This window comes from Chiloscyllium punctatum, chromosome 10, assembly GCF_047496795.1.
Source record: "Chiloscyllium punctatum isolate Juve2018m chromosome 10, sChiPun1.3, whole genome shotgun sequence".
Taxonomy (NCBI): domain Eukaryota; kingdom Metazoa; phylum Chordata; class Chondrichthyes; order Orectolobiformes; family Hemiscylliidae; genus Chiloscyllium; species Chiloscyllium punctatum.
Window position 1 is genome coordinate 16,812,036 of NC_092748.1, and position 14,070 is coordinate 16,826,105.

The 14,070-nt window shown below is 48.1% G+C and overlaps 1 protein-coding gene across 1 annotated transcript in view; it reads left to right on the plus strand.

Moving 5' to 3' along the window:
* The window catches only part of col6a1 (collagen, type VI, alpha 1), a 57,918-nt gene that overhangs the window by 24,760 nt on the left and 19,088 nt on the right, over positions 1-14,070 (plus strand). Inside the window, exons 19-25 of the mRNA XM_072578605.1 lie at positions 607-669; positions 1,470-1,532; positions 3,464-3,526; positions 5,328-5,390; positions 7,598-7,648; positions 10,269-10,304; positions 11,388-11,450. Of these exons, the coding sequence (XP_072434706.1) occupies positions 607-669; positions 1,470-1,532; positions 3,464-3,526; positions 5,328-5,390; positions 7,598-7,648; positions 10,269-10,304; positions 11,388-11,450 (402 nt within the window). The remainder of the gene's footprint in view (positions 1-606; positions 670-1,469; positions 1,533-3,463; positions 3,527-5,327; positions 5,391-7,597; positions 7,649-10,268; positions 10,305-11,387; positions 11,451-14,070) is intronic.

Sequence of the window (14,070 nt, forward strand, 5' to 3'; positions counted from 1 at the left end):
TAAGCATAAACATAATTTGGATTGAGACCAAGGCTTGAAAGTGGGTATTTCCTGTTGGTGTTGTCAAGACTCTATTCCATTTGAGATTAAACTCCACTATTCACCTCTCCAACACTGAGTAAAGGGCTGTGGGGAGGTCACTATGCATGACCTCCCTAGATGCCCCATGAGATCCATCTCCCAACCCCCTCAACTCCAACGGAATCCAAGCCGGGGAGATTTATACCTGCAAAGGGGCTTGTGGGAGGTCTGCAGAGGAGCAGTGGTCAATTTCTGAGGAGAATAGAAAACGAAAGGATTAAGATGAGGCCCCCACAAGCTTTTCCACCCCTGCTACCAAGCTGAAGTCTAGTCCAAACCTCCCACTGCAGATTCAACCATTAATGGTTTTAGTGCTGGGTTTCTCTGAGAGGCAATTTGTGCGATTTCCAGAAGTTTCCCCAAATAATCTGAGTCAAGTACCCTTACATGTTCAATACTGAGATGGGGTAGGAAGGTGCTGGGCTAATGACGTACTGATGTACAGATGAACAAACAATGGTCATACTTAATCGTCCAAGATACTTGCCTGAATTGTTCTTGTAACCCACTTCTGCTATTCCCCAGGGTCCTCCAGGCGAACCAGGGCTGCCTGGTCCTCAAGGCCCAAGAGGAGACAGGGGACCTAAGGTAACGAATATTCAGAGGAACTGGAAAGAATTGATGGTAAAGAACAGGGAAAGCCATTTCAGCCCCTGCAGCCATTCTGTCGCACAGGTTATGGCTGACCATTCCCTTTGCTGCTATCTCATTCGGCCTTCATCCTTCCTTCGTGTTTCCATTAGTGGATAATGGGTTGAATGGGAGTTCCCATTCTGGTATCTCAAAGAACATGTGGCCTGGCTGCCACAGACTTTAACGAGTTAGCAATGTAGGTGCTAAGGAGCTGGCGATGGATGTCACCATTCCATCCTTTGGTCAGAAACAGGGCCTGCCCATTCCATTTCCTCGTGTTCTTGCGTGGGATGTGGGCGCCACTAGCCTGGTCAACGTTTTGTTGCCCATCCCTTATTGCCCTTGGCTTGTTCGGCCATTCGAGAGGACAGTTGAGAGTCAGCCATGTGTGCACTGGAGAGAGACATGAGGTCTGACTTCCCTCTGTGAAGGGCATCTGTGAACTGGGTGCGTTTTGAAAACAGTCAAAGATAGCTTCACAGTTGCTGAGACTTGTGTTGAATTCCGGGGTGAGAAACGAACCAGTGTCCCCGGGTGTTAACCTGGCTTGTTAGCTTATTAATCCAGGTGAGGTTACCATTATCTCTGTAACAGAGAGAAGCCTTTTTCCTTCCTCCCTCCTCTTTGGCATTATGTCATTCTTCAGAAAGGATAACAGAAGGCAGGGAGAGATAGTGAAGGAGAGCTAGTGGGGGTTCGGCTCTGGTATAAATTGCAGCAACATGATGTGTTTTCCTTCTTGTTTCCCTGTACAGGGGGACGTCGGGTCCAATGGACAGCCAGGGCACGAGGGTCCTCCCGGAGTTAGCGGTGAACCAGTAAGTATACTCTTGGCTGATGCAGCCTTCACTGGAGTAGAGGGCTAATCAGATGGGAGCTGTCCTCATTCACCAGCGCATCCCACTGTGGCTCTCAAATGAGCATTATCGTTTCAGGTTCCCACCCGGCGTTAATGTGTGGTGAGGAAAATGGAGGCTGTACGCTAACACCATTAGATAGATAACTTTCTCACCTACCAGAGTTCGTTCTCCTGCCCTGCTGCAACCCAACCCAATCCTGACAGGGAAAAAAAACACAAAAAAAACAATAATGTATGGAAATGAATGTACCCATCCACTGCTCTGAAGTATATAAGACCAGCATGTGTTCTTCACAAGTATTATAGAAACGCTACAATATGGAAGCAGGCCATTCAGCCCGTTGAGACCACACTGACCCTCCAAAGACAATCTAGCCCAGACCCATCTCCGACCACATCCCTGTAACCCTGCATTTCCCCTGACTAACCCACCCATTCTGCACACTATGGGCAGTTTAGTATAGTCAGCCCACCCAACCTGCACATCTTTGGACTGTGGGAGGAAACTGGGGCGCCTAGAGGAAACCCTCTCAGACACTGGGAGAATGTGCAAATTCCACAGACAGTCGCCCGAGGGTGGAATCAAACCCGGGTCCTTGGCGCTGTGACGCAGCGGTGCTGACCACTGAGCCACCGGGCCATCCCATGGTGGCTCTTCCTTTTACTGGCTCTTCCTTCTGGGAAAAGCCTTTCCAGCGGGCTTCCGAATCCCTATGGACTCCTGCTCTTTTCCTCTGGGAAATTGATTTTGATGGTGCGGCCAAGGGAAGAAAGTTGTAGCGCGGCCCGAAACGAAAAGCCGAAAGTGGAGAAACCCAGCCGGTCTGTGGAGAGAGGAACATTTTGAGTTCAGTGCTCCTTCTTCAGAGCTGGACTCTAAGCATCAACTCTGCTTTCTCTCCCCCTCTCTGCAGACGCTGAGACCTGCTGAGTTTCTCCAGAGCTGTCTGGTTGTCATTTCAGATCTCCAACATTGGCTGTTCCTTTATTGTACTGTAGCCTCACTGTACAGCAGAACTCTGACACCCATTGAAGGTGGGAGTTGTCAATGGTATGTGAACTGCTATACTAGTCAGCACTTGTCCAGATAATTTCAAACAAGCCCCTGATTCAACTAGGCCTTGTGCCTCATTATCCGTGGAGGGGGGATGGGGTGGGTGAGACTGTGTAAGGCATGCCACACATAAAATGGACCAGAATCCTCGCTTGCCCCCAGGGTACCCGACACCACCTCTATGACCTAGTAAGAATAGATCTCTCTCTCTTGTATTTAAATATGATTTACAGCACCGTAGGCAAATTATGACCAGAAACCATAGCAACCAAACCATTTTGGAATTTTGAACAGCATAACGCACACCAGATGCACAAAACTCTCTGGGAGCGGATGTGCTCAAATGTTAGCCAAAATTATTAGCAGTACGTTTTTAATAGAAATTCAAGAAGGCGGTTGTAAGAGTCAACAATGTCACTCAGTGATTGTGGATTTTTAGTAGTGGTGGCGGTTTCTTCTGTATTTAAATTTGCCCTCTGTTCCCGATTTGTTAAGATGTTTACATCTCTGACATTTGGGAGGCAGTTCTGCTTGTGTAAGTATCTGGTCAGCGTGGGGATGGCGAACTGAGAGGTGTAGTAGTTTGAGGTGCTGAGATTCGACTCAGCGTTAGAGAGATTTGGAACAATCGGTCACAGTCTCCCCATGTTGACGAACGTATTGTCAGGATTTGGGCCATCTATGACCCACTGCCAGTTGCCCATGAGAAAGTTGGTGTTGAACTATCAATGTGGTACTCTTAACTCTGTACAAGAGTTACTACTAATGACTCTTGTTGATCATTCTGTGTTGTGCTTGCCAGCAATTCCTTAGCATATTCCTTTCTTTAATCTCAGGGTGAACCTGGCCGACCAGGACCTATGGGATTTAAAGGTGACATGGGACGCCCAGGACAAGAGGTTTGTGCTGTCTTTGTTCAGAGTTTAAACCAAAGTGAGGTTTTGAACAGTATTTGGAGTCTGCTGCTGGGCCCCCAGAAATGTGGGGCCTGATCTCAGTGAGTGGACCTGCTCGTGTACTATGGCAGGGGATAGCCTGTCTGATGGTCACACTGCTCCTGTCCCTGAACATGAATTATTCTGACCTGTTTTCCGCAAACACTAGGAGGTGAGTTTTCAGGCAGCTGCCTTCCTTGGATTCTGAGTTGGGGGGGGGGATAGTGGGGAGTGTCTGCAGTGGTCACTCCGAGCATGCAACACGAATAGGGTGCTTAGACCTGTCTGTGACGTGGATCAGGCACTTAGAGCCATCTCAGACACGGATCGGAGCCCGATCACATGCGAGAAAAAGTGATTGCTATTTTTGGACTGGCCTAGACCATGTTCAAAATAGAATCTGAAGGTACATTTACCTGTGTTGTGAATTTGAAAGGTTCAGTTCCTTTTCCCCCAAAGAGACCAGCCCGGGGTTACTAATGGACTGACTGCTGACCCATGCTGCCCTTCGGCCACAAGTCTTCTCTTCCCCGAGGACATACCTACATCTGGGCCAGATGCTAACAGCTGTAAGTTGCATTGGGAAACACACTGACCCCTTTGAGAATGCCTCAGATCTCCAGTGACAATGCCCACTTTGTGTTTTTTCCTGGTTGTGAACTACGCCTTTCATAAACTGGAGTCATTCTCTGTTGCCCATGTCTTAGTTTGCACTGCGTTCGATTCCAGGTCCACCTCCCTGTGCTTGCTGACTGGGTCCTGGTTGAGCAACACCTCAAGTTTCAAATGCTCCCAGCTTTTAAATCTGTCAATGGCTTCCAATCTCTCCCTAATGCCCTCCAGTCCTGTGACACTCTGAGATAACCTACTGTCCTCTCCATCTGGCCCCATGTCCATGCTTGACCAGGGACACTCTGTTATTGACGGCCACACCTGGGCACCTACCTCAAGAAGCCCATCCTTAAACCTCCCCATCCCACAACCTCTCATTCTTTCTTCAAGGGTCTCCTTAAAACCTACCCCTTTGATTAAGTTTTGGATCGCTCGCCAAATACCATCTTCTTAGAACTTTGAGCTTATTTCCCTAATTTATGCTATGAAGAGCTGTAATTAAAATGTTCAGCCTTTTTTTCTTTATTTCCCTAGTTTTGTTCCTAATCTAGTTTGGTACCTAAGGTTTATCACCTTTGTACCTAAGATGGTGCCGTGGTGTGGCACTTCCCACTGTACTCCTGTACCTGAGCACACCTGACAATGAAACCTAATTCTAAATCTCGAGTTTGGCTGTTGCACTTTATTTGATGGTGCGCATTTGTTGTTTTATTAAATGAAAGATGCCATACAAATGTAAGTTGTTGTTGTGCTCTGTCGCAAACCCTGCCCCCAACCTCCTCTCCTTTGATTTAGTGCCACTTGGCTGGCTCTCTCTTGAACAGAGGATGTTGGGTACAGGGAGAAGTATCCTGAACCTCTGTGCACCCTGGGGCATATCAATCATCCAGTGTTGAACCGAACATATCCTCACCAATGCAGAACGAGGGGAATGTTTGCCAAATGACGCACAATAAAGTCAGGCTTGCCCATGACCTGAGTAACTTAACATCTGAGTGAACGTTATGGGCAACAAACCCATTGAAGACCAGTGTCACCACCGATGCAGTCAGTGGCACCTCTCCAACCATCTTTTCCTTTGTGATGTTCAGCCTTTTCTGAATTTGTAATCGAGACCGTGAAGGGCTTACTGATGCTTCATCCATTCCTGCAGGGACCGAGGGGACCCAGAGGTTCAAAGGGCTACCCAGGAGACCCAGGCCCAATGGGAGAAATGGTAAGAAAATGCACAGTAACCAGTCGTAGAGGCATTAAATGCCATTCGTACCTCTGAGGCTGGTCAGTACCCAAGAGGATAAAGTCACGTTCATTTCTCAGCTAGAGATGTTTCAACCTCAGCAGAATTAACAGCCTCGCAGTGGGGGTGGGGGGGGGGGGGGGGGGGCGGGGCCTGTTAATATGAAAGGTCCAGGCTCCTGTGTGTTAATACAAAATCTGCTTTTTTTCCACCTTTTTGTTCTGAGATGTGGTGATAGATTACAAGGTCAGTGTTTATTGTCCATCTCTGGTTGCCCCTCCAAAGCTAGTTGTTGGACCGTTCTCCTTCAACCAGTGTGGTGAAGGTGTTAGGGAGGGAGTTGCAGAGTTTTGACCCTGCAATGGTGAAGGAATCATCACGTGTTTTGAGCGGAGGATGTTATGTCACTCGGAGAGGAATGTGAATGTCACATTGGGACATAGGCAAACTCATCACGTTGTTCCTTCCACTTTCTAAGTTGTGAAGCTCGCCGAGTTTGGGAAGGGCTGCCAGGGGAGCCTTTGGGGAGTACATCTTGTCAGTGGGATACACTCCAGTCAAGAGGTTAGATTTTTAAGGCATTGGTTGAGGTGCCAATCACGTAAGCTGCTTTGTCTTGGACGGTGTTGCACTCTTCCCAGCAAGTGGAGGCTCATCCTGTCACCCTTCTGATTTAGTGCAGTTTGGATTGCAGCCCTGCCCATTGCTGGGGTCCTGAGCTCTGCTGTGCAGTGAGTACAGTCATCTTCCCTCCTGCCTCAAGAAATCAGTCGAGGGAGACCAGGATCCCCACGTCGGGAATCTCAGAAGCAATCTGAGAAGAGATTCGCACATCAGCCATGAGGCAGTTTGCAGAGCTACGGGAGGAAGGGAAATGGGAGATTACTTCCTTTGTGTGGAAGATTAAAGTGACAGAGCAGTTAGAAGGAGAAAGTAACGAGTCGCTTGCCTTTATTAGTCAGTGCATTGAGAATAGGAGTCAGGATGTCATGTTGCAGCTGTTCAGGACATTGATGAGGCCACGCTTGTAATAGTGTGTTCAGTTCTGGTCTCTCTGCTACAGGAAAGATGTTGTCAAACTTGAAAGGATGCAGAAAAAAATTACAAGAATGTTGCAGGGTTGGAGAGAGAGGTTGAATAGGCTGGGGCTATTTTCCCTGGAGCATCGGAGGCTGAGGGGTGATCTTATTGAGGTTCGTAAAATCAGGAGGAAGGAATAGGGTGAATAGTCAAGGTCTTTTCCCCAGGGTAGGGAAGTATAAAACTTATAGAAGGCACAGGTTTAAGGTGAGAGCAGAAAGATTTAAAAGGGACCCAAGGGATAATTTGTTCACACGAGGGTGGTACGTGTATGGAATGAACTGCCAGAGAAAGTGGTGGAGGCTGGTACAATTGCAACATTTAAAAAGCATCTGGATGGGTATGTGAACAGGAATGTACCTATTTTGAGGGATATGGGCCAAATGCTGGCAAATGGAACTAGATTAATTTAGGATATCTGGACAGCTTGGATGAGTTGGACCGAAGGGTCTGTTTCTGTGCTGTACATCTGAGTCTAGTCAGTACACTGTTAATGACTTACCTCAGGAAGATGAAGTCACAAGTTTGTGAGCACATTGCAACATTCGTAAAGGAGCCTGCATGTCAGTTGGGACATAGATCGGCACATACATATTTTAGGACGAGCACAAAACAAATTTGTCAATGTGTCCAATTATTTCGTGTCAATCAAGCAGGAACTCAGCAATTTAATCACTTGGGAACTGGCCCAGAAGGTGCTTTTTTGGTGCTAAGCCAGAAATTGAATTTGGAGACAGCTTAGGGAGATCAGGTAGAATGTGATTCCAATGCTTTAAAATTGAAATCCTCTCGGGGAGCAGAGTGGGGGGAGGGGGGGGGGGGGGGGGGCGGGGAGGTGGGGGGCGGTGGGTAAAAAGGGTTATTGAAGGGCTTGGGAGAGCAAGCAGAAGCACAGGGTTAGACTAAGTACCTCAGTTGGACAGAAATGTGACTTGAAGTGCTCAGTGGTGGAGTGTAACACTCTACAAACACAGACCAGATTGTCAGGTCAGTCTCTGACTTGACCTAAATTGATGTTTCACTTGAAAACCATTTATATTTTACTTGAACAGAGGGCTCTTTTTTTTTCTAACACTCTCTCACCTTTTTTTCTTTATCGATAACAGGGCGATCCTGGTAGCCCAGGCAACGGGACCAGGGGCCCGCCTGGATTACCTGTAAGTGGCTGAAACTACTTGCTTCATTCAGCGTCATTATTATTGCATTATCTCTTGGTTTCATTACTTCAATATTTGTTGAATATGGTTGTCAAAGTGCTGTGTTTTGATGGTGTCATTCATGATGCCAGGACAGCAGGTGAAGATCTTTGGAGGGAAATTCACTGTTGTAATGTTTGTGCGCAGCAAGCTCCCACAGGCATTGACCTGGGAGCGACCAGTTAATTAGCTTCAGCGATGTGGGTTGATGAATGCAGCCAGGGAGAATTCCTCCGTACTTTGGGGAAACGCTGCAGGGTCTCGAACATCCACCTGGCGCACGGGTCGAGCCTCAGTTTAACATCTTGCGCGATAGGCCGCACCTCTGACAGTGCAGCACCTCTGCAGTACTGCACTGGAGTGTCAGCCTTGGCTGAGCCTTGGAGTGGGACTTGAGCACATGATCTTCTGATTCTGAGGTAAAGATGGCCAGCTGCTAAATGTTTTGACACACTGCTTATCTATTTCACTGAAGTTAATCTCCTTCTCTCATGTCTTTATGGATGAAGGCACTGTTCTGTGCTGATGTCAGGCCTGAATTCTGGCCTGAGTTAATTGATTCACTGTTGCTTTCACAACCTCCCCCACATTCTCAATTTATTATCTGGCAATTCCTGGTCAAAAAAATCTGACAGGGAACGAATAGGTCATGGTTTCCTTTCCATATTTGAACATTTCCATCTTCCCACTGAAGATGCCACAGTGTCACGACATACATCCCTGACTGTTATGTGTCGTAGCCATAAAATTTCAACACTGTTCAACTGTGGGGAAGTATTCTTGAGATTGAGGATCAGTTTAGGCTGGCACGCTCTCATTTCCAGTGAACTAGTTCGGCAAATTTTACCTGAAAAGGTGAACGTGCGGCTCTATGTTGTCGACCTGGCCACCACCAGGTATCCCAGCATCCCTGGCATTGAGGCCCTTGATTGGCTGGGCGTGTTGCCTGCATGACATACACAAGACTCCCCAAGTGGGTGCTCTAGATTAGATTACTTACAGTGTGGAAACAGGCCCTTTGGGCCAACAAGTCCACACCGACCCGCCGAAGCACAACCCACCCATTCCCCTACATTTACCCCTTTTACCTAACACTACAGGCAATTTAGCATGGCCAGTTCACCTGACCTGCACATCTTTGGACTGTGGGAGGAAACCGGAGCACCCGGAGGAAACCCACGCAGACACGGGGAAAATGTGCAAACTCCACACAGTCAGTTGCCTGAGGCGGGAATTGAACCCGGATCTCTGGCGCTGTGAGGCAGCAGTGCTAACCACTGTGCCATCGTGGCGCCCAGCTCTGGGAGGGGACAGAGCAAGCGCTTCAGGGATACTGGTGAAATGTGGCATTCCCACAGACACCTGGGAATTACTGGCCCTAAATCGTCTAAAACGGAGGAGGAGAATTTAGGAAGGCATCGAGCACCTCGAGATTTGCCTTTGGGGAAAAGCAGAAGCCTGGTGAATGAAGCGCGCGGCCACACCAATGCCTCGCTCACCCCTTCCCATGACCACCTTCTGCCCCAAGAGTAACAGAGCCGATGGGAGTTGGTCTGTACAGCCACCATGAGAGTGGATGGGAGTCATCGTCATCTGTGAGGGACCGCCTATGATGATGATGATGACGACGACGATGACGACAACTTCAGGTACAGAACAGAATGAACCCACACACTGTAGAACCTATCTCTCCTCAGCAGTGGAGTTCACTCCCCACTGCCCTTAGCTCAGGAGCACCAAGGCCTGTTGTCCTGCTCCAGATAATTGGCTGCTCTCAGGCCAGCCGACATTGTATGAGTCAAGGATCGAACATGGGACATCCCTGTCTGGATCAGTTCACTTATTGGTTGGATAAACATGCTAGGTCTTCAGGGGTGTCACAGCTTCTTACTATTGTTTCTTGGCTGTTGGGGAAGTGATCTGATGATAGAGGGTAGGTGAGGTCCATAAAACCTTTACAACTCACGGTGTCTCCAGATCAGAAGTGCTGCCTCCTCTGCCAACTGGCAGGTCTCCTATTGATCTACATCAAGCATTGAATGAGAGTTGAGACAACGCACTACTGACTCAGCAGATTCTGAGTTCAAGTCCCGACTTGAACATGAACACACCACAAATTCTACCTCGGGAGGGCTGCACCATCAGATGTGCTGTATTTCAGAGAAAAAGTTAAACAAAACCTACCCCATCTGCCTGCTTGGGTTTAATGTAATATTGAACCTATTTTGACTGAAGAGCAGGGGAGTTTTCCCTGAGTGCTTTGATCGATATTTTTCCTTCACCCAACATCACAAAAAGAAGATTGTCTGGCGATTATCACCTTGTTGTTAATAGGAGCTTCCTGTGCATACATTGCGTGATAGCAGTGACCATGATTTAAAAGAAAAGGTATCTTCTTTGGTTGTAGAGAGCTTTGAGACATCTGGTAAATGTAACTCTTCCTTTGATCTATCGTAATGTGAAATGGGAATAGTTTAAACGTGTGCTACCTGAATACTAGACGAGATAGTCTTTTTCTGTGTTGGTACAGTTTAATGTAAAGTGGTAAATCTAATAAATGTTTTGTTTGCCTTCCTGATAGGGTATTCCCGGTATCCAAGGAGTTCCAGGATCTAATGTAAGCCGTCCTTCCTAATTCCTCGGCTACTGTTGGAAAGTGTTGTATATCTCCTTGATATCCCATCAGTCAGTTAACACCATCTTTTATGTCTGGGAAAGAGATCAAAAGAGAAACAAAAGCAGTTAAAGGGCAAAGCAAGGGTATCCCAGCGTTCCTTGCAGGGGACCAAAGCTGGCGTGAAATTGGCCCAGTGATGTTGGGTCAAGTACATACCCCTTGTCCCCCCAGACAAACGGTGAGGAGCCAGTCCCTTTTGCTTGCCTTACCCCAGGGTTTGGGTCTTTCCATTACACACCAGAACTCATTAAGCTGAGGGAGACTGGCACTTGTAGACTGACAGCGAACGCAATTCCCTCCCAACTTTTGGCCATCTTCCTGAAGCCTGGTGGCAATCCCTCTGGAATTTTCTTCAAACAAGAAGAAAGCAGAGAGTAAGTCAAGTCAGGAGGCTGAGCATCAACGAAAACTGGCGCCTCACCCATCCCACAATGGGGCACCTTTAGCCGATGTTCCTGGAGGCTGGCTCCAGCACACAGGCTAGGATTCAGCCCAGATGGAGGGTGTGTTCCTGTTCATTGTTGGGAAGATCCCATTGGTCACCCCAAGTTGCCCTCAAGGACGGGGTGTAGTGAATCGGGATTAGCACTCCACTGCTGCCTGATGGATGCCAGCCAGATCCTGCCTGTGACAAAATTGAGAATTTATTTTCTCCAGCTTTACAAGGAGATTTTCAAATCCAAGATGAGAGCCCATCAGGCAGTGGAGTAACATCAAGATCTAAGAATCGACTAATCTTCCCCAACGTCCCCCGCCTCCCCCAACCCAAGGGGAATGGGAACATTAAGCCCATTTGTTTCCCTCCCCTCTCCCACCCTTTCACGACAAACAAAATAAAAGGTGAAAAGTACTAAAAGCACCGACTCCCCTTACTTGCTTACAGCTAATTGCCTCAAGTTCAAGGTGTAAAGTGACAGACTCCATCAGGCAGTCAGAAACTCCTCTCCAAAGATGGAATTGGAGATTTGGCCACCTCCGTGTCTCATGTTTCTTTTTCTCTCCATCTCTGCTCCTCTCACGTAGGGAACAAAAGGCTTCCCAGGTCCGAAGGGTGATGATGGTGAGCCCGGAGACCCTGGCGCTGATGTAAGTGATGCCTTGAAGTGGTTTTGCCTCCTGTCTGTTTCACTGGGGGAGGACTTTCACTCTAACCTCACTGTCATTTGGTCTAAATTGAAGGTGGTGGTTTAACTCGGGCAGGGGGTGTAGAGAGTAGTTAACTCAATTCTGTTGGGGACAGTGATTGTGTGTGGTGACTGTAGCCCGGAGATTTGCTTAGATGCCTGTTTGGGGCTTTATGCAGCCATTTGTAACCTAAGGAGGCTGCATAATGCCTGAAAGAAGGCATTCAATTTTTAGCCCTCAGGAAGAAAAGAGCAACTGTGTCTGTGTGTGTGTGTGTCTGTGTGTGTGTGTGTCTGTGTGTGTGTGTGTGTGTGTGTGTGTGTGCTGTTTTCTATTTATCACTGATATTTATTAATTCCAAAAGCATTTGTGTTGACTGGTGGATGGTGACAGGAAGTGATGCTACCTTTGACAATGTGACCAATTAAAATCGACAACTCTTCAGGAGAAGTAATGAAGCGTGAGATATCTGTGGCTAGATTTGCTGTGGTTAGATGTTTTGTGGGTTTACTAAGATCTGTGCCTCTGTTTTAAAATGCGCTGTTTAATAATTCTGCGATTATTTCATTGATCAAAATGTTGCATCTTTCGGGCTCCCACCAGTGGGTCCAATAGCATCTTGGTCCACCATAAGAGAGCGGACAAATCCAGGCTTAATGTCCAGTCACAGGTACAGGAGGAGGAGGCCATTCAGGCATCACCAGTCACTCAATCGGATCTTTGGTTGGTGTGTACCTGAGTCCTGTTGACTTGACTGGTCCCTACTGGGTCTGAGAGTCTCCAATGGGAACTGAAGTGAGAAACATTCAGTTACAGAGAGAAGCCAAGCAGTGCAACTCTAGGTAGCGGAGGGTGAGAATTGTGCTTAGTGGTGACAGCTCCCCAGTGGAATAGCCAACTGACAGTCACTGGGTTATTTACGTTTCCTGAGAGTGCAGCTGTCCCCATCCTTTTGCCCTCTCCGTTTTCTTGGAATTAGACTCCCATCTTGAGCTAGAGGTGTGGGCTGGTGGTGGTGTTGGTCTAATATGTCACTTGTTTCCACGTCTGACCCAAACATTAAGTATTTTCTCAGCTAATGGGAGGCGATGAACTTGGAATGTGGAGCCGGTAGTAATAATAGAGCTCAAAACGTCACATCAAGATCAAGTGAATACAGTAAAAGTACATATATTCAGGACTCTATCCTACACCCAGACCTCTTTAGGCTGTGGCAAACTCCCAATATGACCACCTTTGACACAAATTGGGGAGCGTATGACTTAAGCCCTAACTCTGTGAGGCAGCAGTGATTAGCACTGCTGCCTCATAGCGCCAGAGACCCGGGTTCAATTCCCGCCTCAGGCGACTGACTGTGTGAAGTTTGCACATGCTCCCCGTGTCTGCGTGGGTTTCCTCCGCGTGCTCCGATTTCCTCCCACAGTCCAAAAATGTGCAGGTCAGGTGAATTGGCCATGCTAAATTGTCTGTAGTGTTAGGGGCAGGGGTAAATGTAGGGGAATGGGTCTGGGTGGGTTGCGCTTCGATGGGTCGGTGTGGACTTGTTGGGCCAAAGGGCCTGTTTCCACACTGTAAGTAATCTCACCTTAGCTACTACTGTCTGACAACCCTCTGAGAGCTGGACTTACCTTTTGGCCTGTTGTGCACCCCTTATCTCCTTTCTCCTTCCATTTTCGTGCCCACGCCTTCAGCTGCCTGGACCTGGTGTCTAAGGCTAAACCCTATCCCTGTTTCCCCCTGCCCCCCCCCCCCCCCCCCCCCCCCCCCGCCCCCACTTCTCCCTCTCACTACCTCTCTCCTCCTTTGAAGACTCTGTGAAAAGCCAGCTCTTTGCCTCAGCATACAGTCCTGCCTCCCAATAATGTGTCCCAATGTCTGTCTTTGGTCGGGCAGCGTTCCTGAGAAGCCCAAAGTGTGAAGTGCAGCTGTTGGCTGAGATCAGTCACGGGTGGTTCAGTAGCGTACACATCCATGAGGGGGTGGTTGTGAGCACCAGGCCCAGTGGGCCCCAAAAACTGGACCTGGACTTTGCTTTTTTTTTTTCTTAGCTGTAAACAAGGAGATGAAGCAGCTGAGATGTCCCAGATTGGCTTCTCTGCCTTGGCTCCAGGAGGCTGGATTCCAGAAAAAAAACATATTTCCTTCCTTCGGCCCAGCCATTTGACCCAGAAGGCTGGACAGTCCAAAGATTTCTCTCTTTTCCACAATCATTGCATGGCCAGAAACAATCACTTCAACTTGCATCCCTCACATCCCTCCACCTTCCTCCTCCACCCCCCCCTCCCCGGCCTCTGTCTACTATCCAGTGCCTGGTTACCAGATTCAGGACCTCAGTGAATCTGCTGCCTAACCTGCTGTGCTTTTCCAGACTCTGATTTCCAGCATCTGCCGTCCTCCCTTTTACCTCTGTGAATCTTGACTGGTATCGCTTTGCCAAGAAAAGCAAGGGGAACAAGGACACTATCCAAGGTTCCTGATGCCAGGCAATGGCCCGTCAAGCAGTGGGCATGTTTCTATGGGCACTCTAAACCAGAAGTGGATTAATAAAATTGGTTTGATTGCACCCCAACACCCCCCCCCC